General features: G+C 39.2%; 1 protein-coding gene across 4 annotated transcripts in view; it reads right to left on the bottom strand.

Annotated features, from left to right (window-relative positions):
* The window catches only part of SPIRE1 (spire type actin nucleation factor 1), a 418,349-nt gene that overhangs the window by 105,724 nt on the left and 284,971 nt on the right, over positions 1-27,654 (bottom strand). For all 4 annotated transcript variants that reach the window (XM_053714898.1, XM_053714899.1, XM_053714900.1 and 1 more), the window contains exons 5-8: positions 4,485-4,568; positions 2,320-2,484; positions 1,553-1,639; positions 355-484 (exon numbers count right to left, since the gene is read on the bottom strand). In XM_053714898.1, the coding sequence (XP_053570873.1) occupies positions 355-484; positions 1,553-1,639; positions 2,320-2,484; positions 4,485-4,568 (466 nt within the window). The remainder of the gene's footprint in view (positions 1-354; positions 485-1,552; positions 1,640-2,319; positions 2,485-4,484; positions 4,569-27,654) is intronic.

The raw sequence follows: 27,654 nt of genomic DNA, 5'->3' as shown, positions 1-27,654 counted from the left end.
TTGTGCTGCTTGAATGAGAATGCACTGGATTTACGTAAATAGGCTCCCTTGCTCAGTAAAAGGTATCACTGTAATGTGAGTGTAAAAAAATACTCTATTTAAATTTCAATGCAGCTATATGCATTTCAGCCTTGCGTTTTGTGTTGTTTCTATAGGTAGGAACACATTCATATACTCGAGAAACAAGATTTAGCAGCTTTCTAACCATCTAAACAAGAGAGTGCTAGACAAAGACAGAACAATCTTTGCTTTACTTTCAGTATCTTTAACAATACAGATTTATAAATAAATGCAACTTTTAAATAAAGCCTATAATGCATCGGCTGGCGCAGTATGGCGCACTTCTGTTCTCACCTAGCCGGCTATGCCTCATCTCATCAGGAGACACAGGACGCAGCTTCCTCTCAGCCTTGATTTCCTCCAGAATCCTCTCGTGTAGGCTTCGCGGTCGAGGAGGAGTGGGTTTTAACTTTCGTGCAGCTACCTGAAAAACAGTGATAATGTTCTACCATTAGAGGAGGAATGATTTTAGAACGCAAAAGCAAAGAATGAATAAAAATAAGTATAAGATTTCCAAGGTTAATAACAGTGCGATCATATTTGTCAGACAGCCATAAAATAATGAATTATAGATTATATTTTGAATAAAAGTGAAATCCTTTGTAATGGCTGAATGCTGACAGACTTAAGCTTTGACCAGCTAAAGCAGTTGCTTTTTACATTGCGGGGAGAAGGCTCACCCCACAAGGGCTCAAAAGCCACTTACGTTGCTTATTACATGAAGGCCACAATGTTATTCTTTATATAGGACACACAATGTTGGGAGAAGGGGGCCATACAGTGGAAGGGGAATACCAGGGACGAGCTTAGGGGCCGCACAAATTGTCTCGTTCAGGGTCTTGCAAATGCTAAGGGTGGCCCTAAGAATCAGTCACTGATATCCCAATTTGCAGCTAGGATAGCATCTTACAAATGAGTATTTGCAGCGTTTTGTCAAGATTATATATTTAGTCAAATAATTTAAAAACAATTTAAAAGTCCACTAAATACATATTCTATCCAAGCCAAGTATATAAAAAAAACATTTGCTGGTAACTTTAGTAGTCCTATAATTCAGACATCCTTTGATCACAAACTAGGTATCTGGCAATTAACTACAAACTGCAGCTATCACCTATGATTGCAGAGAGAAAACACAATACAAATATGGCTAAAGATCCTATTGTAAATTTAATGCAGAAAAAAATATTTAAATTAACTTTTAAGAATTCAAAACATTAAAGCTTATGTAAAGAAACATACTTGTATTATATTAACTAAATATTAACTAGGAAAATCATTTACTGCTGAAAGTGATAAAGGATTAACTGCTTCACTGCCACAGTAAAGATTTTCCATGCCAGCTGTGGACACAGATAATCTTCTTTTATACAAATGTTTCCTGGAACAGCAGTACAGGATCCGCTGCTATAATATCGGCAAGCATTTAATTCATCAAGAAAGCTGAGCTAAAAGCTCAGAAACCTGATTACTCTTAAGCAGGGATACATACAGGATTTAGTGGGGGTCGGGATCGTATGAAATCGAGGATTATTTCATGAGCACTCTTCTTTAATCGTGGTGGGATGTCACCCTGAACCTATAAGGGTAAAATAAAACAGACATCATAAAAATATTATCAGTCCATCCTTTTCTTATCTGCTTATTCAGATACCAAAACATTTACCAATAAATAAATATATTGCAAATTTATCCAGAAAATGTTATAAAAGTAAATACTTTAGATTGTTGAAGTCAAGTCAAAATTAAACTTTCCTGATTCAGATAGCGCACACAATTTTAACTTTCTAATTCACATCCATATCTAAATGTGAACAATCTTTTTATATGCACACGTTCTGAGGCCCTAGCTCCTACTGAGCATGTGCAAGATTCACAGGAATCTACTACTCATTTGAAATTCAAAGTGCTTTTGCATTGTCTCTTTATTATGAATTTATTGTTTAAGCTATTCTACTAAATTATTATACTTTTAAAGCCACTTATAAACTTACAAACATTTTTGTATATTTTTGGGTGACAAATTAAGAACTGGATGAATGAATAAAGTAACATTATTACCATTGATATTTTCTATTTCTTAATGTAAGTAATTATGTTAAAGGGAAACAAGACACCTCTTATTTTTGTGTAAAAATTGTCCTTCATTCCCTAGAGAGGTTAAAAAGCGTGTAAACAAGCACAATTTTACACAAATACAAGAGCCGTTAAATACAAAACTGACAGAAAATTCCCACAAAAAGAAAAACACTGACTTACCGTGACCTTCCTTAAGGTATAACGTTTGGAACGAATATCGTCCATGAGCATTTCGTATGGTGTGAGCTGATATTCTATTGGTAACAAGTTATACTGGCGTTCTTGCACTTTCTTGAGTTTGACACCATTTCGTAGATCTCTCATTACTTGCACCCAGAACCGGGCCTAAGAGAACAAAAAAACAAGGGTCTCACACAAGGACATCACATTTTACACAGAGATAATTGGAGACATTTGGAAAATGTGTCTGCTTAAAATATATGTATATAAAGAGATGGAAAATATCAACACCATTTACCAGACAGAGGATACCATTTACTTGTCAGGCGATAAAGTTGCTAATCCCCTCAATGGAAAATATAGGGAAAATTCATTTATTTTTATTTATTTTTTTGTTTAAGACAAGTGAAAATTTCGCTTCTGTCCTCTCGCTACAGAGTTCTACTCAATAGGATATCTCTCTCCCTCTCTCAGTTTTCACTAGTCCCGGATGAGAAAGAATTTGCAGTGGAAGAGTAAATCATTTGGCTTTTTCTATAACTTTTACAATGAGTGGACTAGTAACATTGTCCCTCTGGACTAGTAACTTTTTTCCCCATTAGTAAACCGTAGTATAGCATTACCTACTAGATAATATTCCTAACCCAGCTAGCAGGTCATTTAAATGCATTAAATGCAAAGACTCAAAGAATTGTAACAATATTTCGTATTATACACAAAATTTTTGATGGACCAACATGTTTACAAATCAGGATGCTGTATTACATAAACATCACAATTAAAGCAGAAACTATTTAAGAACATTAAGGCAAAGCAACAAATATTTATAAATATGGTAGTGCAGTAAAACCATACCACTGACTACTAAGGGGTAGATTTATCATGCTGCAGCGGACAGGGGCATACATATATGCCCCTGTCTGCCGCATCTCACCTCTGGCGGGCTGAATTCCGCTGCCGGAATTACGCATTACCCAAGAACGCAATTTTGCACTCTTGTGAAATGCTGCACCATGCCGGGAACAGCCAATCAGGCGTGGGCAGCAGCGGTCAATCTCCCCAGTCAGACAAGATCGGGGAGATTGAAATTCGCCACCTTAGAGGTGGTGAAAGGTTAGGAAAGCAGTGGTCTGATGACCGCTGCTTGTTAAATACGTACTGCAGGTGGTTCTCATGTGAGAACCTGCAGTCGTAGGGGGTCGAAAGGATTGTGAAGTCTTTGATAAAATCAACCCCTAAACCAACTGTATCTGCTTCAAATTATTGTGGCACATATCTATATTTAAAAAAAATGATTAGGCAATGAAAGAAGATCGAAAGAAAACCAACTATTTGTGTGTGTCCTATTGAAATAGACAAACAATGAGTTCACATAATGCTGCAAACACTGTATTACCTGAATGCTTATAAAGTAAGCTTTGAAATACAGAAGCTTTGTACATATGTGTACAAATCACTTTATGCCAGAACACTTTGGATAAGATCGGCAAACAATGTTTTAATGAAGTGTATTGTTATAACTGATAAATGTTCTCCTGCAAGTTACATAATGGGCCTATTTTAGTGAGATAAAATCTTTCTGTAGATTAAAGCCAGGAATAGGTTCACCCACATTCAGTTCTAAATGAGAGCAGATAGTTCATTTTCCTAAGTATTTAGTTGAATAAAGGATTAATTTAAAGGGGCATGAGAGTCAAAATGAATCTTTCAGGGTTCAAAATAGAGCGTGTAATTATGAGACTTTTCAATTTAATTATTTTTTTTAATTTACTTTGGTCTCTTGGTATCTCTTGGTATAAAACCATACCTAGGTGGCTAGCTGGTTGTTGGTGGCTTCACACATTTGCCTCTTGTCACTAGCTCAACAAATTTGTTCAGAAGCTGACTTTAACTATGTTTTTAACCCCTTTGCAGTGATCAAATGAATGTTTATATGTAAGCAACAATGCATTAATAAAATGTCCTTATATCCTCCTTTAAGATGCAGTTGTAACTGGGCCTTTTGAAGGTCCATCATTAAATATGTTTTAACACCTTTCCTATATGCTTGAAATGTTATTTTGTAAACAGGCGGTTAATTATAATTGCAGATGCATTAAACAAGCTCTAAACCCACACAATTTGCTAAGTTCATGAAGACGATTAGAAAAGGAAATAATTCTTACCCAGTCTGCATTTTTCAAATCATCGAGATCTGTGCCAGGTTTGTTACTTGTGTTCTTTTCCATTGCCTGAATCTTCTTTAAACTCTATTACACAAAAGCTTAATTAAAACATGATCTTCAATAACTAACAAAAAGATGCATTTTTGTCACATAGAGGGGCAATAACATCTAATATATATATATATATATATATATATATATATATATATATATATATATATATATATATATATATATATATATATATATATATAATGCACGTAGAAGAGCTCTATTTAAATGTTAAAAAACATATTGCACAAAAAAACAAAACTAAAGTAAAGTTGTTTAATGTTAAGCTAAATAAAAAAGCAGCAGGCTTGATTCATCAATGGCTGAAAAGCAGATCTCACATTGCGTTATTAGTAAACAGTGATACAACTTTCAAACAGTACGACATTTTTACAAAAACTACAAATAATAAAAAAAACATAATTTATGTAAGAACTTACCTGATAAATTCATTTCTTTCATATTAGCAAGAGTCCATGAGCTAGTGACGTATGGGATATACATTCCTACCAGGAGGGGCAAAGTTTCCCAAACCTTAAAATGCCTATAAATACACCCCTCACCACACCCACAATTCAGTTTAACGAATAGCCAAGAAGTGGGGTGATAAGAAAAAAGTGCGAAAGCATATAAAATAAGGAATTGGAATAATTGTGCTTTATACAAAAAAATCATAACCACCACAAAAAAAGGGCGGGCCTCATGGACTCTTGCTAATATGAAAGAAATGAATTTATCAGGTAAGTTCTTACATAAATTATGTTTTCTTTCATGTAATTAGCAAGAGTCCATGAGCTAGTGACGTATGGGATAATGACTACCCAAGATGTGGATCTTTCCACACAAGAGTCACTAGAGAGGGAGGGATAAAATAAAGACAGCCAATTCCTGCTGAAAATAATCCACACCCAAAATAAAGTTTAATGAAAAAACATAAGCAGAAGATTCAAACTGAAAATGCTGCCTGAAGTACTTTTCTACCAAAAACTGCTTCAGAAGAAGAAAATACAACAAAATGGTAGAATTTGGTAAAAGTATGCAAAGAGGACCAAGTTGCCGCTTTGCAAATCTGATCAACCGAAGCTTCATTCCTAAACGCCCAGGAAGTAGAAACTGACCTAGTAGAATGAGCTGTAATCCTATGAGGCGGAGTCTTACCCGACTCAACATAGGCAGGATGAATTAAAGATTTCAACCAAGATGCCAAAGAAATGGCAGAAGTTTTCTGGCCTTTCTAAAACCGGAAAAGATAACAAATAAACTTGAAGTCTTTCGGAAAGACTTAGTAGCTTCAACATAATATTTCAAAGCTCTAATAACATCCAAAGAATGCAACGATTTCTCCTTAGAATTCTTAGGATTAAGACATAATGAAGGAACCACAATGTCTCTACTAATGTTGTTGGAATTCACAACTTAGGTAAAAATTCAAAAGAAGTTCGCAACACCGCCTTATCCTGATGAAAAATCAGAAAAGGAGACTCACAAGAAAGAGCAGATAATTCAGAAACTCTTCTGGCAGAAGAGATGGCCAAAAGGAACAAAACTTTCCAAGAAAGTAATTTAATATCCAATGAATGCATAGGTTCAAATGGAGGAGCTTGAAGAGCCCCCAGAACCAAATTCAAACTCCAAGGAGGAGAAATTGACTTAATGACAGGCTTTATACGAACCAAAGCTTGTACAAAACAATGAATATCAGGAAGAATAGCAATCTGTCTGTGAAAAAGAACAGAAAGAGCAGAGATTTGACCTTTCAAGGAACTTGCGGACAAACCCTTATCTAAACCATCCTGAAGAAACTGTAATATTCTCGGTATTCTAAAAGAATGCCAAGAAAAATGATGAGAAAGACACCAAGAAATATAAGTCTTCCAGACTCTATAATATATCTCTCTGGATACAGATTTACGAGCCTGTAACATAGTATTAATCACAGAGTCAGAGAAACCTCTTTGACCAAGAATCAAGCGTTCAATCTCCATACCTTTAAATTTAAGGATTTCAGATCCTGATGGAAAAAAGGACCTTGAGACAAAAGGTCTGGTCTTAACGGAAGAGTCCACGGTTGGCAAGAGGCCATCCGGACAAGATCCGCATACCAAAACCTGTGAGGCCATGCCGGAGCTACCAGCAGAACAAACGAGCATTCCTTCAGAATCTTGGAGATTACTCTTGGAAGAAGAACTAGAGGCGGAAAGATATAGGCAGGATGATACTTCCAAGGAAGTGATAATGCATCCACTGCCTCCGCCTGAGGATCCCGGGATCTGGACAGATACCTGGGAAGTTTCTTGTTTAGATGAGAAGCCATCAGATCTATTTCTGGAAGTTCCCACATTTGAACAATCTGAAGAAATACCTCTGGGTGAAGAGACCATTCGCCCGGATGCAACGTTTGGCGACTGAGATAATCTGCTTTCCAATTGTCCATACCTGGGATATGAACCGCAGAGATTAGACAGGAGCTGGATTCCGCCCAAACCAAAATTCGAGATACTTCTTTCATAGCCAGAGGACTGTGAGTCCCTCCTTGATGATTGATGTATGCCACAGTTGTGACATTGTCTATCTGAAAACAAATGAACAACTCTCTCTTGAGAAGAGGCCAAGACTGAAGAGCTCTGAAAATTGCACGGAGTTCCAAAATATTGATCAGAAATCTCACCTCCTGAGATTCCCAAACCCCTTGTGCCGTCAGATACCCCCACACAGCTCCCCAACCTGTAAGACTTGCATCTGTTGAGATTATAGTCCAGGTCGGAAGAACAAAGAAGCCCCCTGAACTAAACGATGGTGATCTGTCCACCATGTCAGAGAGTGTTGTAAAATCGGTTTAAAGATATTAATTGAGATATCTTTGAGTAATCCCTGCACCATTGGGTCAGCATACAGAGCTGATGAGGTCGCATGTGAAAACGAGCAAAGGAGATCGCATCTGATGCGGCAGTCCTAAGACCCAACATTTCCATGCATAAGGCTACCAAAGGGAATGATTGTGACTGAAGGTTTTGACAAGCTGATATCAATGTTAAACTTCTCTTGTCTGACAAGGACAGAGTCATAGACACTGAATTTATCTAGAAACCTAAAAAGGTTACCCTTGTCTGAGGAATCAATGAACTGAATGGTAAATTGATCCTCCAACCATGAAATTGAAGAAACAACACAAGTCGATTCGTATGAGATTCTTCGAAAATGAGAAGACTGAGCAAGTACCAAGATATCGTCCAAATAAGGAAATAGCAAAACCCTATTCTCTGATTACAGAAAAAAGGGGCACCGAGAACCTTTGAAAAAAATTCTTGGAACTGAGGCTAGGCCAAACGGTAGAGCCACAAAACTGGTAATGCTTGTCTAAAAAGAGAATCTCAGACACTAAAAGTGATCTGGATGAATCGGAATATGCAGATACACATCCTGTAAATCTATTGTAGACATATAATGCCCTTGCTAAACAAAAGGCAGGATAGTCCTACAGTAACCATCTTGAATGTTGGTATCCTAACATAACGATTCAATAATGACAGATCCGGAACTGGTCTGAAGGAATTGACCTTCTTTGGTACAAATGAAGAGATAAAATAAAACCCCAGCCCCTGTTCCAGAACTGGAACTGGCATAAATACTCCAGCCAACTCTAGATCTGAAACACATTACAGAAATGCTGAGCCTTTGCTGTGTTAACTGGGACACGGGAAAGAAAAGAATCTCTTAGCAGGAGGCCTTAACTTGAAGCCAATTCTGTACCTTTCTGAAACAATGTTTCTGAAACCAGAGATTAAGAACGGAATTGATCCAAATTTCTTTGAAGAAAACGTAATCTGCCCCATACCAGCTGAGCTGGAATAAGGGCCGCACCTTCATAGGTACTTAGGAGCTGGCTATAGGTTTCTATAAGGCTTGGATATATTCCAAACTGGAAATAGTTTCCAAACTGATACCGCTCCTGAGGATGAAGGATCAGGCTTTTGTTCCTTGTAAGGAAAGGAACTAAAATGATTATTTACCCTGGAAAGAAAGGGAAAGCAAAGATGACTTAGAAGACATGTCAGCATTCCAAGTTTAATCCATAAAGCTTCTCTAGCTAAAATAGCTAGAGACATATACCTGACATCAACTCTAATGATATCAAAAGATGGTATCACCAATAAAATTATTAGCATGTTATAGAATAATAATAATGCTATAAAATTATGATCTGTTACTTGTTGCTCTAAAGCTTCTAATCAAAAAGTTGAAGCTGCAGCAACATCCGCTAAAAATATAGCAGGTCTAAGAAGATTACCTGAACATAAGTAAGCTTTTCTTAGAAAGGATTCAATTTTCCTATCTAAAGGATCCTTAAATGAAGTACTATCTGCCGTAGGAATAGTAGTACATTAGCAGGAGTAGAGATAGCCCCATAACCTTAGGGATTTTTGTCTCAAAAAACTCTAATCTGTCAGATGGCACAGGATATAATTTGCTTAAACGTCTAGAAGGAGTAAATAAAGTACCCAAATTATTCCATTCCCTGGAAATTACTTCAGAAATAGCATCAGGGAGATAAAACACTTCTGGAATAACTACAGGAGATTTAAAAAACCTTATTTAAACGTTTACATTTAGAATCAAGAGGACCAGAATCCTCTATTTCTAATGCAAATAACACTTCTTTAAGTAAAGAACGAATAAATTCCATCTTGAACAAATACAAAGATTTATCAGCATCAACCTCTGAGACAGAAACCTCTGAACCAGAAGAACCATTATCAGTATCAGAATGATGATGTTCATTTAAAAATTCATCTGAAAAAAGAGAAGTTTTAAAAGACTTTTATGTATACTAGAAGGAGAAATAACAGACATAGCCTTCTTAATGGATTTAAAAAATAAAATCTCTTATGTTATCAGGAACACTCTGAAAATTAGATGTTGACGGAACAGCAACAGGTAATGTAACAGTACTAAAGGAAATTTTATCTGCATTAATAAGTTTGACATGACATGCAATACAAATAACAGCTGGAGAAACAGATACCAAAAGTTTATAGCAGATACACTTAGCTTGGTAGCTCCAGCACTGTGCAGTGACTTTCCTGAAGTAACTTCTGACTCAGTTGCAACGTGGAACATCTTGCAATATGTAAAAGAAAAAAACAACATATAAAGCAAAATTGATCAAATTCCTTAAATGACAGTTTCAGGAATGGGAAAAAATGCCAAAGAACAAGCTTCTAGCAACCAGAAGCAATAAAAAATGAGACTTAAATAATGTGGAGACAAAAGTGACGCCCATATTTTTTCGCGCCAAATAAGACGCTCACATTATTTGGCGCCTAAATGCTTTTTGGCGCCAAAAATGACGCCACATCCGGAACGCCGACATTTTTGGCGCAAAATAACGTCAAAGAATGACGCAACTTCCGGCGACACGTATGACGCCGGAAACGGAAATAGAATTTTTGCGCCAAAAAAGTCCGCGCCAAGAATGACGCAATAAAATGAAGCATTTTCAGCCCCCGCGAGCCTAACAGCCCACAGGGAAAAAGTCAAATTTTAAGGTAAAAAATGTTAAATTAAAATGCATTATCCCAAATATGAAACTGACTGTCTGAAAAATAAGGAAAGTTGAACATTCTGAGTCAAGGCAAATAAATGTTTGAATACATATATTTAGAACTTTATAAACAAAGTGCCCAACCATAGCTAGGAGTGTCACAGAAAATAAGACTTACTTACCCCAGGACACTCATCTACATATAGCAGATAGCCAAACCAGTACTGAAACGAGAATCAGCAGAGGTAATGGTATATATAAGAGTATATCGTCGATCTGAAAAGGGAGGTAAGAGATGAATCTCTACGACCGATAACAGAGAACCTATGAAATAGACCCCTTAGAAGGAGATCACTGCATTCAAATAGGCAATACTCTCCTCACATCCCTCTGACATTCACTGCACGCTGAGAGGAAAACCGGGCTCCAACTTGCTGCGGAGCGCATATCAACGTAGAATCTAGCACAAACTTACTTCACCACCTCCATCGGAGGCAAAGTTTGTAAAACTGAATTGTGGGTGTGGTGAGGGGTGTATTTATAGGCATTTTAAGGTTTGGGAAACTTTGCCCCTCCTGGTAGGAATGTATATCCCATACGTCACTAGCTCATGGACTCTTGCTAATTACATGAAAGAAACATAATTTATGTAAGAACTTACCTGATAAATTCATTTCTTTCATATTAGCAAGAGTCCATGAGCTAGTGACGTATGGGATATACATTCCTACCAGGAGGGGCAAAGTTTCCCAAACCTCAAAATGCCTATAAATACACCCCTCACCACACCCACAATTCAGTTTAACGAATAGCCAAGAAGTGGGGTGATAAAAAAGTGCGAAAGCATATAAAATAAGGAATTGGAATAATTGTGCTTTATACAAAATCATAACCACCACAAAAAAGGGCGGGCCTCATGGACTCTTGCTAATATGAAAGAAATGAATTTATCAGGTAAGTTCTTACATAAATTATGTTTTCTTTCATGTAATTAGCAAGAGTCCATGAGCTAGTGACGTATGGGATAATGACTACCCAAGATGTGGATCTTTCCACACAAGAGTCACTAGAGAGGGAGGGATAAAATAAAGACAGCCAATTCCTGCTGAAAATAATCCACACCCAAAATAAAGTTTAACGAAAAACATAAGCAGAAGATTCAAACTGAAACCGCTGCCTGAAGTACTTTTCTACCAAAAACTGCTTCAGAAGAAGAAAATACATCAAAATGGTAGAATTTAGTAAAAGTATGCAAAGAGGACCAAGTTGCTGCTTTGCAGATCTGGTCAACCGAAGCTTCATTCCTTAACGCCCAGGAAGTAGAAACTGACCTAGTAGAATGAGCTGTAATTCTCTGAGGCGGAGTTTTACCCGACTCAACATAGGCAAGATGAATTAAAGATTTCAACCAAGATGCCAAAGAAATGGCAGAAGCTTTCTGGCCTTTTCTAGAACCGGAAAAGATAACAAATAGACTAGAAGTCTTACGAAAAGATTTCGTAGCTTCAACATAATATTTCAAAGCTCTAACAACATCCAAAGAATGCAACGATTTCTCCTTAGAATTCTTAGGATTAGGACATAATGAAGGAACCACAATTTCTCTACTAATGTTGTTGGAATTCACAACTTTAGGTAAAAATTCAAAAGAAGTTCGCAACACCGCCTTATCCTGATGAAAAATCAGAAAAGGAGACTCACAAGAAAGAGCAGATAATTCAGAAACTCTTCTGGCAGAAGAGATGGCCAAAAGGAACAAAACTTTCCAAGAAAGTAATTTAATGTCCAATGAATGCATAGGTTCAAACGGAGGAGCTTGAAGAGCTCCCAGAACCAAATTCAAACTCCAAGGAGGAGAAATTGACTTAATGACAGGTTTTATACGAACCAAAGCTTGTACAAAACAATGAATATCAGGAAGAATAGCAATCTTTCTGTGAAAAAGAACAGAAAGAGCAGAGATTTGTCCTTTCAAAGAACTTGCGGACAAACCCTTATCTAAACCATCCTGAAGGAACTGTAAAATTCTCGGTATTCTAAAAGAATGCCAGGAAAAATGATGAGAAAGACACCAAGAAAAATAAGTCTTCCAGACTCTATAATATATCTCTCGAGATACAGATTTACGAGCCTGTAACATAGTATTAATCACAGAGTCAGAGAAACCTCTTTGACCAAGAATCAAGCGTTCAATCTCCATACCTTTAAATTTAAGGATTTCAGATCCTGATGGAAAAAAGGACCTTGTGACAGAAGGTCTGGTCTTAACGGAAGAGTCCACGGTTGGCAAGAGGCCATCCGGACAAGATCCGCATACCAAAACCTGTGAGGCCATGCCGGAGCTACCAGCAGAACAAACGAGCATTCCTTCAGAATCTTGGAGATTACTCTTGGAAGAAGAACTAGAGGCGGAAAGAGATAGGCAGGATGATACTTCCAAGGAAGTGATAATGCATCCACTGCCTCCGCCTGAGGATCCCGGGATCTGGACAGATACCTGGGAAGTTTCTTGTTTAGATGGGACGCCATCAGATCTATTTCTGGAAGTTCCCACATTTGAACAATCTGAAGAAATACCTCTGGGTGAAGAGACCATTCGCCCGGATGCAACGTTTGGCGACTGAGATAATCCGCTTCCCAATTGTCTACACCTGGGATATGAACCGCAGAGATTAGACAGGAGCTGGATTCCGCCCAAACCAAAATTCGAGATACTTCTTTCATAGCCAGAGGACTGTGAGTCCCTCCTTGATGATTGATGTATGCCACAGTTGTGACATTGTCTGTCTGAAAACAAATGAACGATTCTCTCTTCAGAAGAGGCCAAAACTGAAGAGCTCTGAAAATTGCATGGAGTTCCAAAATATTGATCGGTAATCTCACCTCCTGAGATTCCCAAACTCCTTGTGCCGTCAGAGATCCCCACACAGCTCCCCAACCTGTGAGACTTGCATCTGTTGAAATTACAGTCCAGGTCGGAAGCACAAAAGAAGCCCCCTGAATTAAACGATGGTGATCTGTCCACCATGTTAGAGAGTGTCGAACAATCGGTTTTAAAGATATTAATTGAGATATCTTCGTGTAATCCTTGCACCATTGCTTCAGCATACAGAGCTGAAGAGGTCGCATGTGAAAACGAGCAAAGGGGATCGCGTCCGATGCAGCAGTCATAAGACCTAGAATTTCCATGCATAAGGCTACCGAAGGGAATGATTGTGACTGAAGGTTTCGACAAGCTGTAATCAACTTTAGACGTCTCTTGTCTGTTAAAGACAGAGTCATGGACACTGAATCCATCTGGAAACCCAGAAAGGTTACCCTTGTCTGAGGAATCAAAGAACTTTTTGGTAAATTGATCCTCCAACCATGATCTTGAAGAAACAACACAAGTCGATTCGTATGAGATTCTGCTAAATGTAAAGACTGAGCAAGTACCAAGATATCGTCCAAATAAGGAAATACCACAATACCCTGTTCTCTGATTACAGACAGCAGGGCACCGAGAACCTTTGTAAAAATTCTTGGAGCTGTAGCTAGGCCAAACGGCAGAGCCACAAACTGGTAATGCTTGTCCAGAAACGAGAATCTCAGGAACTGATAATGATCTGGATGAATCGGAATATGCAGATATGCATCCTGTAAATCTATTGTGGACATATAATTCCCTTGCTGAACAAAAGGTAAGATAGTCCTTACAGTTACCATCTTGAACGTTGGTATCCTTACATAACGATTCAATATTTTTAGATCCAGAACTGGTCTGAAAGAATTCTCCTTCTTTGGTACAATGAAGAGATTTGAATAAAACCCCATCCCCTGTTCCGGAACTGGAACTGGCATAATTACTCCAGTCAACTCTAGATCTGAAACACATTTCAGAAATGCTTGAGCTTTTACTGGATTTACTGGGACACGGGAAAGAAAAAATCTCTTTGCAGGAGGTCTCAACTTGAAACCAATTCTGTACCCTTCTGAAACAACGCTCTGAATCCAAAGATTGTGAACAGAATTGATCCAAATTTCCTTGAAAAAACGTAACCTGCCCCCTACCAGCTGAGCTGGAATGAGGGCCGCACCTTCATGTGGACTTAGAAGCAGGCTTTGCCTTTCTAGCTGGCTTGGATTTATTCCAGACTGGAGATGGTCTCCAAACTGAAACTGCTCCTGAGGATGAAGGATCAGGCTTTTGTTCTTTGTTGAAACGAAAGGAACGAAAACGATTATTAGCCCTGTTTTTACCTTTAGATTTTTTATCCTGTGGTAAAAAAGTTCCTTTCCCACCAGTAACAGTTGAAATAATGGAATCCAACTGAGAACCAAATAATTTGTTACCCTGGAAAGAAATGGAAAGTAAAGTTGATTTAGAAGCCATATCATCATTCCAAGTTTTAAGCCATAAAGCTCTTCTAGCTAAAATAGCTAGAGACATAAACCTGACATCAACTCTGATAATATCAAAAATGGCATCACAGATAAAATTATTAGCATGTTGAAGAAGAAGAATAATATCATGAGAATCACGATGTGTTACTTGTTGCTCTAAAGTTTCCAACCAAAAAGTTGAAGCTGCAGCAACATCAGCCAAAGATATAGCAGGTCTAAGAAGATTACCTGAACACAGATAAGCTTTTCTTAGAAAGGACTCAATTTTCCTATCTAGAGGATCCTTAAACGAAGTACCATCTGACGTAGGAATAGTAGTACGTTTAGCAAGGGTAGAAATAGCCCCATCAACTTTAGGGATCTTGTCCCAAAATTCTAATCTGTCAGACGGCACAGGATATAATTGCTTAAAACGTTTAGAAGGAGTAAATGAATTACCCAAATTATCCCATTCTTTGGAAATTACTGCAGAAATAGCATTAGGGAACAGGAAAAACTTCTGGAATAACCACAGGAGCTTTAAATACCTTATCTAAACGTTTAGAATTAGTATCAAGAGGACCAGAATCCTCTATTTCTAAAGCAATTAGTACTTCTTTAAGTAAAGAACGAATAAATTCCATTTTAAATAAATATGAAGATTTATCAGCATCAACCTCTGAGACAGAATCCTCTGAACCAGAGGAATCATCAGAATCAGAATGATGATGTTCAGTTAAAAATTCATCTGTAGGGAGAGAAGTTTTAAAAGATTTTTTACGTTTACTAGAAGGAGAAATAACAGACATAGCCTTCTTTATGGATTCAGAAACAAAATCTCTTATATTATCAGGAACATTCTGCACCTTAGATGTTGAAGGAACTGCAACAGGCAATGGTACTTTACTAAAGGAAATATTATCTGCTTTAACAAGTTTGTCATGACAATCAATACAAACAACAGCTGGAGAATAGCTACCAAAAGTTTACAGCAGATACACTTAGCTTTGGTAGATTCAGCACTTGACAGCGATTTTCCTGTAGTATCTTCTGACTCAGATGCAACGTGAGACATCTTGCAATATGTAAGAGAAAAAACAACATATATATAAAGCAAAATTGATCAAATTCCTTAAATGACAGTTTCAGGAATGGGAAAAAATGCCAAAGAACAAGCTTCTAGCAACCAGAAGCAATAAAAAATGAGACTTAAATAATGTGGAGACAAAAGTGACGCCCATATTTTTTCGCGCCAAATAAGACGCCCACATTATTTGGCGCCTAAATGCTTTTTGGCGCCAAAAATGACGCCACATCCGGAACGCCGACATTTTTGGCGCAAAATAACGTCAAAAAATGACGCAACTTCCGGCGACACGTATGACGCCGGAAACGGAAATAGAATTTTTGTGCCAAAAAAGTCCGCGCCAAGAATGACGCAATAAAATGAAGCATTTTCAGCCCCCGCGAGCCTAACAGCCCACAGGGAAAAAGTCAAATTTTAAGGTAAAAAATGTTAAATTAAAATGCATTATCCCAAATATGAAACTGACTGTCTGAAAATAAGGAAAGTTGAACATTCTGAGTCAAGGCAAATAAATGTTTGAATACATATATTTAGAACTTTATAAACAAAGTGCCCAACCATAGCTAGGAGTGTCACAGAAAATAAGACTTACTTACCCCAGGACACTCATCTACATATAGCAGATAGCCAAACCAGTACTGAAACGAGAATCAGCAGAGGTAATGGTATATATAAGAGTATATCGTCGATCTGAAAAGGGAGGTAAGAGATGAATCTCTACGACCGATAACAGAGAACCTATGAAATAGACCCCTTAGAAGGAGATCACTGCATTCAAATAGGCAATACTCTCCTCACATCCCTCTGACATTCACTGCACGCTGAGAGGAAAACCGGGCTCCAACTTGCTGCGGAGCGCATATCAACGTAGAATCTAGCACAAACTTACTTCACCACCTCCATCGGAGGCAAAGTTTGTAAAACTGAATTGTGGGTGTGGTGAGGGGTGTATTTATAGGCATTTTGAGGTTTGGGAAACTTTGCCCCTCCTGGTAGGAATGTATATCCCATACGTCACTAGCTCATGGACTCTTGCTAATTACATGAAAGAAAAACTTGTAAAATACTTTACTATGCGAAATGCACGAGAACTACTAATTTGTAATCTGCTACTACAATTATTAAAAGCACAAAAACATTCAGATATTTACATTAAAAAATATGAAATCAACACATTTAAAATAGTTTTGTTTTACAGATAAGTATCACCAATAATATCAAATCAGCCCTGTAGCAAGTATTCAACAATTAACAAAATTTATGCTTACCTGATAAATTTCTTTCTTTTGCGATGTACGATTGTCCTTCCTGACAGGAAGTAGCAAAGAGAGCAACACAGCAGAGCTGTCTATATAGCTCCCCCCTTAACTCCACCCCCCAGTCATTCGACCGAAGGCCAAGGAAGAAAAGGAGAAACTATAAGGTGCAGAGGTGACTGAGGTTTACATAAAAAAATACTATCTGTCTTGAATAGACAGGGCGGGCCGTGGACTCAGTACATCGCAAAAGAAAGAAATCAGGTAAGCATAAAGTTTGTTTTCTTTTGCATGATGTACCGATTCATCCTAACTTGTGGGATACCAATACCAAAGCTTTAGGACACGGATGAAGGGAGGGACAAGACAGAAACCTAAACGGAAGGCACCACTGCTTGCAAAACCTTTCTCCCAAAAATAGCCTCCGAAGAAGCAAAAGCATCAAATTTATAAAATTTTGAAAAGGTATGAAGCGACGAACAAGTCGCAGCCTTACAAATCTGTTCAACAGAAGCATAATTTTTAAAAGCCCATGTAGAAGCTACCGCTCTAGTAGAAGGAGCTGTAATCCTTTCAGGAGGCTGCTGTCCAGCAGTCTCGTGCTTTTCACCCAAAAGGAAAGAGAAGTCGCCGTAGCCTTTTGACCCCTACGCTTTCCAGAATAGATAACAAACAAAGAAGATGTTTGACGAAAATCTTTGGTTGCCTGCAAATAAAATTTCAAAGCACGAACCACGTCCAAGTTGTGCAACAGACGTTCCTTCTTACAAGAAGGATTAGGACACAGAGAAGGAACAACGATTTCTTGATTGATATTCCTGTTAGTAACAACCTTAGGTAGGAACCCAGGCTTGGTACGCAAAACCACCTTATCAGCATGGAACACAAGATAAGGAGAGTCACATTGTAATGCAGATAGTTCAGAAACTCTTCGAGCTGAAGAGATAGCAACTAGGAACAAAACTTTCCAAGATAAAAGCTTAATATCTATGGAATGCATGGGTTCAAACGGAACCCCCTGAAGAACTCTAAGAACTAAATTTAGACTCCATGGCGAAGCAATAGGTTTAAACACAGGCTTAATTCTAACTAAAGCCTGACAAAAAGCCTGAACGTCTGGGACATCTGCCAGACGCTTGTACAACAAAATAGACAGAGCAGATATCTGTCCCTTTAGGGAACTAGCTGATAATCCTTTCTCCAATCTCTCTTGGAGAAAAGACAAAATCCTAGGAATCCTGATTTTACTCCAGGAGAAGCCTTTGGATTCGCACCAAAAAAGATATTTACACCATATTTTATGATAAATTTTCCTGGTAACAGACTTTCGAGCCTGAATCAAGGTATTTATGACTGACTCAGAGAAACCCCGCTTTGACAGAATCAAGCGTTCAATCTCCAAGCAGTCAGTTGCAGAGAAATTAGATTTGGAAGCTTGAATGGACCTTGAATCAGAAGGTCCTGTCTCAATGGCAGAGACCATGGTGGAAGGGATGACATGTCCACCAGGTCTGCATACCAAGTCCTGCGTGGCCACGCAGGCGCTATAAAAATCACTGATGCTCTCTCCTGTTTGATTCTGGCAATCAGACGTGGAAGGAGAGGGAAAGGTGGAAACACATAAGCCAGGTTGAATGACCAGGGTACTGCTAGAGCATCTATCAGTACAGCCTGAGGATCCCTTGACCTGCAGCCGTAACGAGGAAGTTTGGCGTTCTGACGAGACGCCATCAGATCCAACTCTGGTGTGCCTCATAGCCGAACCAGCTGAGCAAACACCTCCGGATGGAGTTCCCACTCCCCCGGATGAAAAGTCTGACACTTAGAAAGTCTGCCTCCCAGTTCTCTACACCTGGGATATAGATCGCTGACAGATGGCAAGAGTGAGCCTCTGCCCATTGGATTATCCTTGAGACCTTTATCATCGCTAAGGAGCTCTTTGTTCCACCCTGATGATTGATATAAGCCACAGTCGTGATGTTGTCCGACTGAAACCTGATAAATCTGGCCGAAGCCAGCTGAGGCCATGCCTGGAGAGCATTGAATATCGCTCTTAATTCCAGAATATTTATCGGTAGGAGAGCCTCCTCCCGAGTCCACAAACCTTGAGCTTTCAGGGAATTCCAGACTGCACCGCAGCCCAGAAAACTGGCGTCTGTCGTCACTATAACCCATTCTGGCCTGCGGAAACACATTCCCTGGGACAGATGATCCTGTGACAACCACCAAAGAAGAGAGTCTCTGGTCTCTTGATCCAGATTTATCTGGGGAGATAAATCCAAATAATCCCCATTCCACTGATTGAGCATGCATAGTTGCAGTGGTCTGAGATGCAAGTGAGCAAATGGAACTATGTCCATTGCCGCTACCATTAGTCAGATTACCTCCATACACTGAGCCACTGACGGCCGAGGAATGGAAAGAAGAGCTCGGCAGGTGGACAAAATCTTTGATTTCCTGACCTCCGTCAGAAATATTTTCATGTCCACCGAGTCTATCAGAGTCCCTAGAAATGAAACTCTTGTGAGGGGGGAAAGAGAACTCTTTTACGTTCACTTTCCACCCGTGAGACCTTAGAAAGGCCAACACTAAGTCCGTGTGAGACTTGGCTAGTTGGAAGGACGACGCTTGAATTAGAATGTCGTCTAGATAAGGTGCCACTGCTATGCCCGTGGCCTTAGAACCGCCAGAAGGGACCCTAGCACCTTCGTGAAGATATGCGGCGCCGTGGCCAACCTGAAAGGAAGAGCCACAAACTGATAATGCTTGTCCAGAAAGGCGAACCTGAGGAACTGGTGATGATCTTTGTGGATAGGAATGTGCAGATACGCATCCTTTAAGTCCACGGTGGTCATACAGGGAGTGCAGAATTATTAGGCAAGTTGTATTTTTGAGGATTAATTTTATTATTGAACAACAACCATGTTCTCAATGAACCCAAAAAACTCATTAATATCAAAGCTGAATAGTTTTGGAAGTAGTTTTTAGTTTGTTTTTAGTTATAGCTATTTTAGGGGGATATCTGTGTGTGCAGGTGACTATTACTGTGCATAATTATTAGGCAACTTAACAAAAAACAAATATATACCCATTTCAATTATTTATTTTTACCAGTGAAACCAATATAACATCTCAACATTCACAAATATACATTTCTGACATTCAAAAACAAAACAAAAACAAATCAGTGACCAATATAGCCACCTTTCTTTGCAAGGACACTCAAAAGCCTGCCATCCATGGATTCTGTCAGTGTTTTGATCTGTTCACCATCAACATTGCGTGCAGCAGCAACCACAGCCTCCCAGACACTGTTCAGAGAGGTGTACTGTTTTCCCTCCTTGTAAATCTCACATTTGATGATGGACCACAGGTTCTCAATGGGGTTCAGATCAGGTGAACAAGGAGGCCATGTCATTAGATTTTCTTCTTTTATACCCTTTCTTGCCAGCCACGCTGTGGAGTACTTGGACACGTGTGATGGAGCATTGTCCTGCATGAAAATCATGTTTTTCTTGAAGGATGCAGACTTCTTCCTGTACCACTGCTTGAAGAAGGTGTCTTCCAGAAACTGGCAGTAGGACTGGGAGTTGAGCTTGACTCCATCCTCAACCCGAAAAGGCCCCACAAGCTCATCTTTGATGATACCAGCCCAAACCAGTACTCCACCTCCACCTTGCTGGCGTCTGAGTCGGACTGGAGCTCTCTGCCCTTTACCAATCCAGCCACGGTCCATCCATCTGGCCCATCAAGACTCACTCTCATTTCATCAGTCCATAAAACCTTAGAAAAATCAGTCTTGAGATATTTCTTGGCCCAGTCTTGACGTTTCAGCTTGTGTGTCTTGTTCAGTGGTGGTCGTCTTTCAGCCTTTCTTACCTTGGCCATGTCTCTGAGTATTGCACACCTTGTGCTTTTGGGCACTCCAGTGATGTTGCAGCTCTGAAATATGGCCAAACTGGTGGCAAGTGGCATCTTGGCAGCTGTACGCTTGACTTTTCTCAGTTCATGGGCAGTTATTTTGCACCTTGGTTTTTCCACACGCTTCTTGCGACCCTGTTGACTATTTTGAATGAAACGCTTGATTGTTCGATGATCACGCTTCAGAAGCTTTGCAATTTTAAGAGTGCTGCATCCCTCTGCAAGATATCTCACTATTTTTTACTTTTCTGAGCCTGTCAAGTCCTTCTTTTGACCCATTTTGCCTAAGGAAAGGAAGTTGCCTAATAATTATGCACACCTGATATAGGGTGTTGATGTCATTAGACCACACCCCTTCTCATTACAGAGATGCACATCACCTAATATGCTTAATTGGTAGTAGGCTTTCGAGCCTATACAGCTTGGAGTAAGACAACATGCATAAAGAGGATGATGTGGTCAAAATACTCATTTGCCTAATAATTCTGCACTCCCTGTATATTGACCCTCCTGGATCAATGGTAAGATAGTCCGAATGGTCTCCATCTTGAAAGATGGAACTCTTAGGAATTGGTTTAGGATCTTGAGATCCAGAATTGGTTTGAAGGTTCCCTCCTTTTTGGGAACTATAAACAGATTGAAGTAGAACCCCTGCGCCTGTTCTGCTTTTGGAACTGGGCAGATCACTCCCATGGTAAAAAGGTCTTCTACACAGCGTACGAACGCCTCTCTTTTTGTCGGGTTTACAGACAATTGAGAAAGATGGAACCACCCCCTTGGAGGGGAATCCTTGAAATCTAGAAGGTATCCCTGGGTTACAATTTCTACTGCCCAGGAATCCTGAACGTCTCTTGCCCAGGCCTGAGCAAAGAGAGAGAGTCTGCCCCCTACTAGATCCGGTCCCGGATCGGGGGCTACCCCTTCATGCTGACTTAGTGGCAGCAGCATTCTTTTGGCCTGTTTACCCTTGTTCCAAGCCTGTTTAGGTCTCCAGGTTGGCTTGGATTGAGCAAAGTTCCCCTCTTGCTTTGCAGCAGGGGAAGAGGTAGAGGGACCACTCTTGAAGTTTCGAAAGGAACGAAAATTATTTTGTTTGGTCCTTGTCTTATTTGACTTATCCTGAAGGAGGGTATGACCCTTCCCTCCAGTAATGTCTGAAATGATCTCTTTCAATGCAGGCCCAAATAGGGTCTTACCTTTGAAAGGGATGGACAAAAGCTTAGATTTAGATGACAAATCAGCTGACCAGGACTTAAGCCATAACGCTCTACGCGCTAAAATGGCAAAACCTGAATTCTTAGCCGCTAATTTAGCAAGATGAAAAGCGGCGTCTGTAATAAAAGAATTAGCCAACTTAAGAGCCTTAATTCTGTCCAAAATATCATCTAGTGGGTTCTCCATCTGAAGAGCCTCTTCTAGAGCCTCAAACCAAAAGGCAGCTGCAGTGGTTACAGGAACAATGCATGCTATAGGTTGAAGAAGAAAACCTTGATGAACAAAAATTTTCTTTAGGAGACCCTCTAATTTTTTTATCCATAGGATCAATGAAAGCACAACTGTCTTCAATAGGTATAGTTGTACGCTTAGCCAGGGTAGAAATAGCTCCCTCCACCTTAGGGACCGTCTGCCATGAGTCCTTTATGGTGTCAGAAATGGGAAACATTTTCTTAAAAACAGGAGGGGGAGAGAACGGAATACCTGGTTTATCCCACTCCTTAGTAACAATGTCCGAAATCCTCTTAGGGACCGGAAACACATCAGTGTAAACAGGAACCTCTAAATATTTGTCAACTTACACAATTTCTCTGAAACTACAATAGGGTCACAATCATCCAGAGTAGCTAAAACCTCCCTGAGCAATAAGTGGAGGTGCTTTAGCTTAAATTTAAATGCCGTCATATCTGAATCTGTCTGAGAGAACATCTTTCCTGAAACAGAAATCTCTCCCTCAGACAGCAAATCTCTCATCCCTACTTCAGAACATTGTGAGGGAATATCGGATACGGCTACTAAAGCGTCAGAAGGCTCAGCATTTGTTCTTAACCCAGAGCTACTGCGCTTCCCTTGCAACCAAGGCAGCTTAGATAAAACCTCTGTGAGGGTAGTATTCATAACTGAAGCCATATCTTGCAAGGTGAAAGAATTAGAAGCACTAGAAGTACTTGGCGTCGCTTGTGCGGGCGTTACTGGTTGTGACACTTGGGGAGAACTAGATGGCAAAACCTGATTTCCTTCTGTCTGAGAATCATTTAATGCCAAATTCTTATAATTCAAAATATGCTGTTTGCAATTTATAGACATATCAGTACAAGTGGGACACATTCTAAGAGGGGGTTCCACAATGGCTTCTAAACAAATTGAACAATGAGTTTCCTCAGTGTCAGACATGTTTAACAGACTAGTAATAAAGCAAGCAAGCTTGGAAAACACTTTATTTAATGAAAAAAACACAATTTGCAAAAACGTTACTGTGCCTTTAAGAGAAAAAAAGGCATACACAAACTGCAAAACAGGCTAAAATTGCTTAATTTTTTCTGAAATTTTAACAGTGTACCCACTAAGCTTTAGAAGGATTGCACCACAAGTTAATAAGCAATAGACCCCCAAATGAAAAAAACGGATTGAAATATGTCTAAAACCGGTTAAAAACCCCTATAGCACCTTGCCACAGCTCTGCTGTGGCCCTACCTGACCTTAGGAAGCGATAATATGGGGTTTAAAGCTTCAATTAGTCTATCAGGACCTCAGGAGAAGTTGCTTGCTGCTTGTAAATGTAGGCCCGCCCATCTCACTCGATGTTGCTGGGGCCTACACAAAACTAACAAACCCTGCCTGAAAGCCATGTGGGTTATAAACAACCCCAAAGAACCCTCAAGTAAATGTCCCATAAAACAGAAAACGTTACTCCCAGACACAAAAACGTTTGTCCCAAATTCACATAACAAACTGAGTGCCCACAAAAAAATTAACCCTTTATGCAAGCTAGTAAAAACCTCTGATAACACTAGGATTACTGCTTCCCCTTCCCCTAATGGGGACACTGTCAGCCTTTCTGAATTAACACAGTCTCTGCAGAAAATATGACTGAACATACCTCATTGCTGTATAGCAAGAAACCGTTCCTCACACTGAAGTTTTCCTGTACTCCTCAGCTTCTGTGGGAACAGCAGTGGACCTTAGTTACAAATGCTAAGATCATCATCCTCCAGGCAGAAATCTTCATCTATGTCCTGCCTGAGAGTAAATAGTACAACACCGGTACCATTTAAAAATAACAAACACTTGATTGAAGATAAACTAAAACTAACAGTTTAACACCTCTTCTCTTTACTCTTCCTGCTTAGAGCCAGCAAAGAGAATGACTGGGGGTGGAGTTAAGGGGGGAGCTATATAGACAGCTCTGCTGTTGTGCTCTCTTTGCTACTTCCTGTCAGGAAGGACAATATCCAACAAGTTAGGATGAATCCGTGGACTCGGTACATCATGCAAAAGAAAAACACATTAATTCAAAGTTTCCTTTAGACTTGATAAAAGTGCTCTGCCAAAAAGTTTTTTTTTTTTTATAAATACTCAGCATGTCCTCAGCTAGATTTTGCTTTTAAAGTCACTGTAATTGTCTCCCACTCTGTAGCTGACATTTTTTCCTCAAATAAAAGAGGTTTTTCTTGGAAGAAGACTGACAGAGCTCTTCCAGCACAGTATGCCCTTTGAAAGCACGCCTGTTAAATACTAACGTTTGAAGGATTTTCCTTATTTACGGTTAGCCAAACAAGAGGCAGCCAAGGAAAGCTTTTGCTTGTATAAAAGCAACAGAAATGTTTTTTTCTTCATCAGACACCTTATGAAACATGTCATTATACTCAATATGATTTAATCAAATACAATTTTACTTTTTTATTTCAGGTTCTGGCAAGCTAAATTATAAAGATATTCTTTCATTAATGGAACAACATTATAGGATGCATTCTCATGAGACAAAAGATTTCCATCATCAAGGCCACTGACTGAAGTCTACAAAAACCACCATCTCTGCTGGCATTTAATTTTATTCACTCAGTGGAAAGGTCAACAAAAGACGGTAACAAAACAGTCCCGTTTAAGCGTTGTTTTATTAATGACCACATGTTCTAATGTGAAGGGCACAAAACGTTTCCAAGAAATTGGTTGACCAAGAGAATGAATGAGAGAGCTAAATCTGGCACTTGTTTATTCCACTTTGTATGTTCTGGGAATCTGCAGCAAGGAGCTAGTTGCTTAGAAACCTTAAAAACCTCACAACTGCATTTAACACTTGAGAAGATTTAAGTATTTTATGATAAAATAATTTTTATTGAAATAACATCATTGAATACAATATCGGTCTTTTACAGTTGATTACATTATCAGCTTGTCAGGCATATAAACCCTTTAGTTCCTAAATTTAACAGTTTGAGGTTTATCTTTTTTCACATGGAATTACAACATACTATCAAGTCTCAAAGTCAGTAAGGCATACCTGTTATATTTCTTATGAAAGACACCTATCTCTCATGTGGATTTTTATTACAATAAAAGAAAACTAACTAAACATAACTTTAGGTCACTAGAATGTACTCTTGATGTGTCACACCTCTGAATATGATATAGTAAACTCAGTGTAGTCTTCATAATTATGTCTCTCCAAAACTCCTACCTTCTTCCCCCTCCCATCATGTTTCTTTTTACTGTTCTATCAGGTTAGATTAGGGTAATCATATTAAGGTGGATGCATTATCCAATAGAACCAAATCTTTTGGAAGTTTTCCGTCGTATCTAGTATTTTTGCTGCCATTTCGTATAGAGAATATGTTAGTTTAAATCTTTCTAGTATCTCGCACCATGTCGGTACTCCCTCTTTCCAGTGTCTGGCTATTCCTATTCTCGTGACTGTGCAGAGTATTCTAATGAAGGTATTAATATGTCTATTAAAGTTTGGAAGTGGAGCATTTAATAACGCCTGGGAAATGGTCAGTGATATCTGTTCATCTAGAAGGGTGCTGAGAAATACCGATAGTCTAGTCCAGATGTGAGTCACACCAGGGCATTCCCACCACATATGTATGTATGTACCAGTCGACTCACATCCACGATAACAATTTCTACTTCTCCCCTCAGTGTAGTGTGACGTTTTGATTGGGGTTAGATACCACCTAAAAATGGTCTTAAGGCTATTTTCTCTTAAATCGGCACTAATTAGTCCCTTACAGGAGGAATAGAACAATTCCTGCCATTCGCTTATCTCTAGTGTTGAATGTGTATCTGTTTCCCAGTTGAGCATGACCGCTGGTTTATTTTCATTAATTAAGTTTTGTAACGCAAGATATAACAGTGAAATGGATTTCTTGGGTCTAGAGGGGGTACAGCACAATCTCTCCAATGTAGTGCTAATCTGTTTGTGCATGTGTGGTATATATCGATTTAGTGCAGATGCAATCTGTAAATATAAATACCAATGTAGGGGAATGGGTGTCAACTTTTCTCTTAGTTGATTGAAGGTTAGTGGTTTGTTATGTGCTAGCAAGTCCCCTACCCGGTACAGACCCTTGTTTTCCCATTTGTCTAACTGTCTTCGGTAGTCATGTGGAATAAGATATTTAAGTGGCATCTTAGAGGAAAAGCTTGGCATCAGTTTTTCATTTTTCGTTAGTGTTGTCCAATGATCAATCGAAAATACTGTGGTTTGGGAGTATTTTTTGATTTTACCTTGGGGTTGAAGTCTGTCCCAAACCAAATCTCCCGGGGAATCTAATTCTCCTATCTCCTTCTCTAGGTCCATCCACACCAAGTATTTTATTGAGGATCCCATCAGCGCAGTTTGGGCCAGCCTAGATGCGTCGTAATAATTAAGTAAATCAGGGACCCCTGCCCCCCCTAATTGTCTATGTCTAGTTAGTACTCTATAAGGGAGTCTCGATTGCTTTTTGCCGTTTACAAAGCAGATAATATCTGTCTGAAGGGTTTTTAGGTCTTTTTTTGGGACTAGTATAGGCAAGGTCCGAAACAAATAGAGGATTCTTGGTAATAGATTCATCTTTATTGCAGAGATCCTGCCATACCAAGAAAAGTTAAGAAGCTTCCATTTAGCCATATCTCTTCGCAATTCTCTATACATAGGGAGATAGTTTGTATTATATAAATCACTATAGCGAACCGTTAACTTAATTCCTAGGTATTTAATATATGATTTGGCCCATGAGAATGAGAAATTCAGTTCGATTAGTTTTTTTGTGTGGGCTGGTAAAGATATTGCTAGCGCCTCACTTTTATCCATATTGATCTTATATCCTGACACAATAGAGAACCTCTGTAGGATATCATAGAGGCCTGTTAAAGACGCAAGGGGTCTGGTCAGCGTCAGCAGAACATCGTCCGCGAAGAGGGTGATTTTATAGTCAGTGTCTTTAATTTTAAGTCTTGTTACATCGGGGGAGCGTCTAATACTAGCCGCCAGAGGTTCCATGCATAGGGCGAATAGCAACGGGGATAGTGGGCATCCCTGCCTCGTGCCATTTCGTATGTAAATGGGCCCAGAGTGATGTCCCATGGCACCTACCGTAGCCATGGGGTTAGAGTATATGCTTCTCAAGGCTTCTACAAAAGGGCCTCCAAATCCCATTCTGTCCAGAACCGTGAACATGTATGTCCAGTCAACTCTGTCAAACGCCTTCTCCGCGTCCAATGACAGGACCAGAGAAGGCGTTCTAGTGTGGTCTAGGTGATTTATTGCAGTGATTATGCGCCTAACATTGTCCGGTGCTTCTCTACCTAAAACAAACCCTACCTGGTCTGGGTGTACTATGTTCGGGAGGATATATTTCAACCTGTTTGCTAAAATCTTAGTGAAAATTTTCAAGTCCTGATTTATAAGGGATATAGGTCTATAGCTGGTGCAGCATTTCGGGTTTTTCCCTGGTTTAGGGATGACAACTATTT

The sequence above is a fragment of the Bombina bombina genome, chromosome 5 (genome assembly GCF_027579735.1).
Source record: "Bombina bombina isolate aBomBom1 chromosome 5, aBomBom1.pri, whole genome shotgun sequence".
In the NCBI taxonomy this organism is placed as follows: domain Eukaryota; kingdom Metazoa; phylum Chordata; class Amphibia; order Anura; family Bombinatoridae; genus Bombina; species Bombina bombina.
Note: the sequence above shows the minus strand (reverse complement) of the source record. Positions and strands in the feature narration are given on the sequence as shown.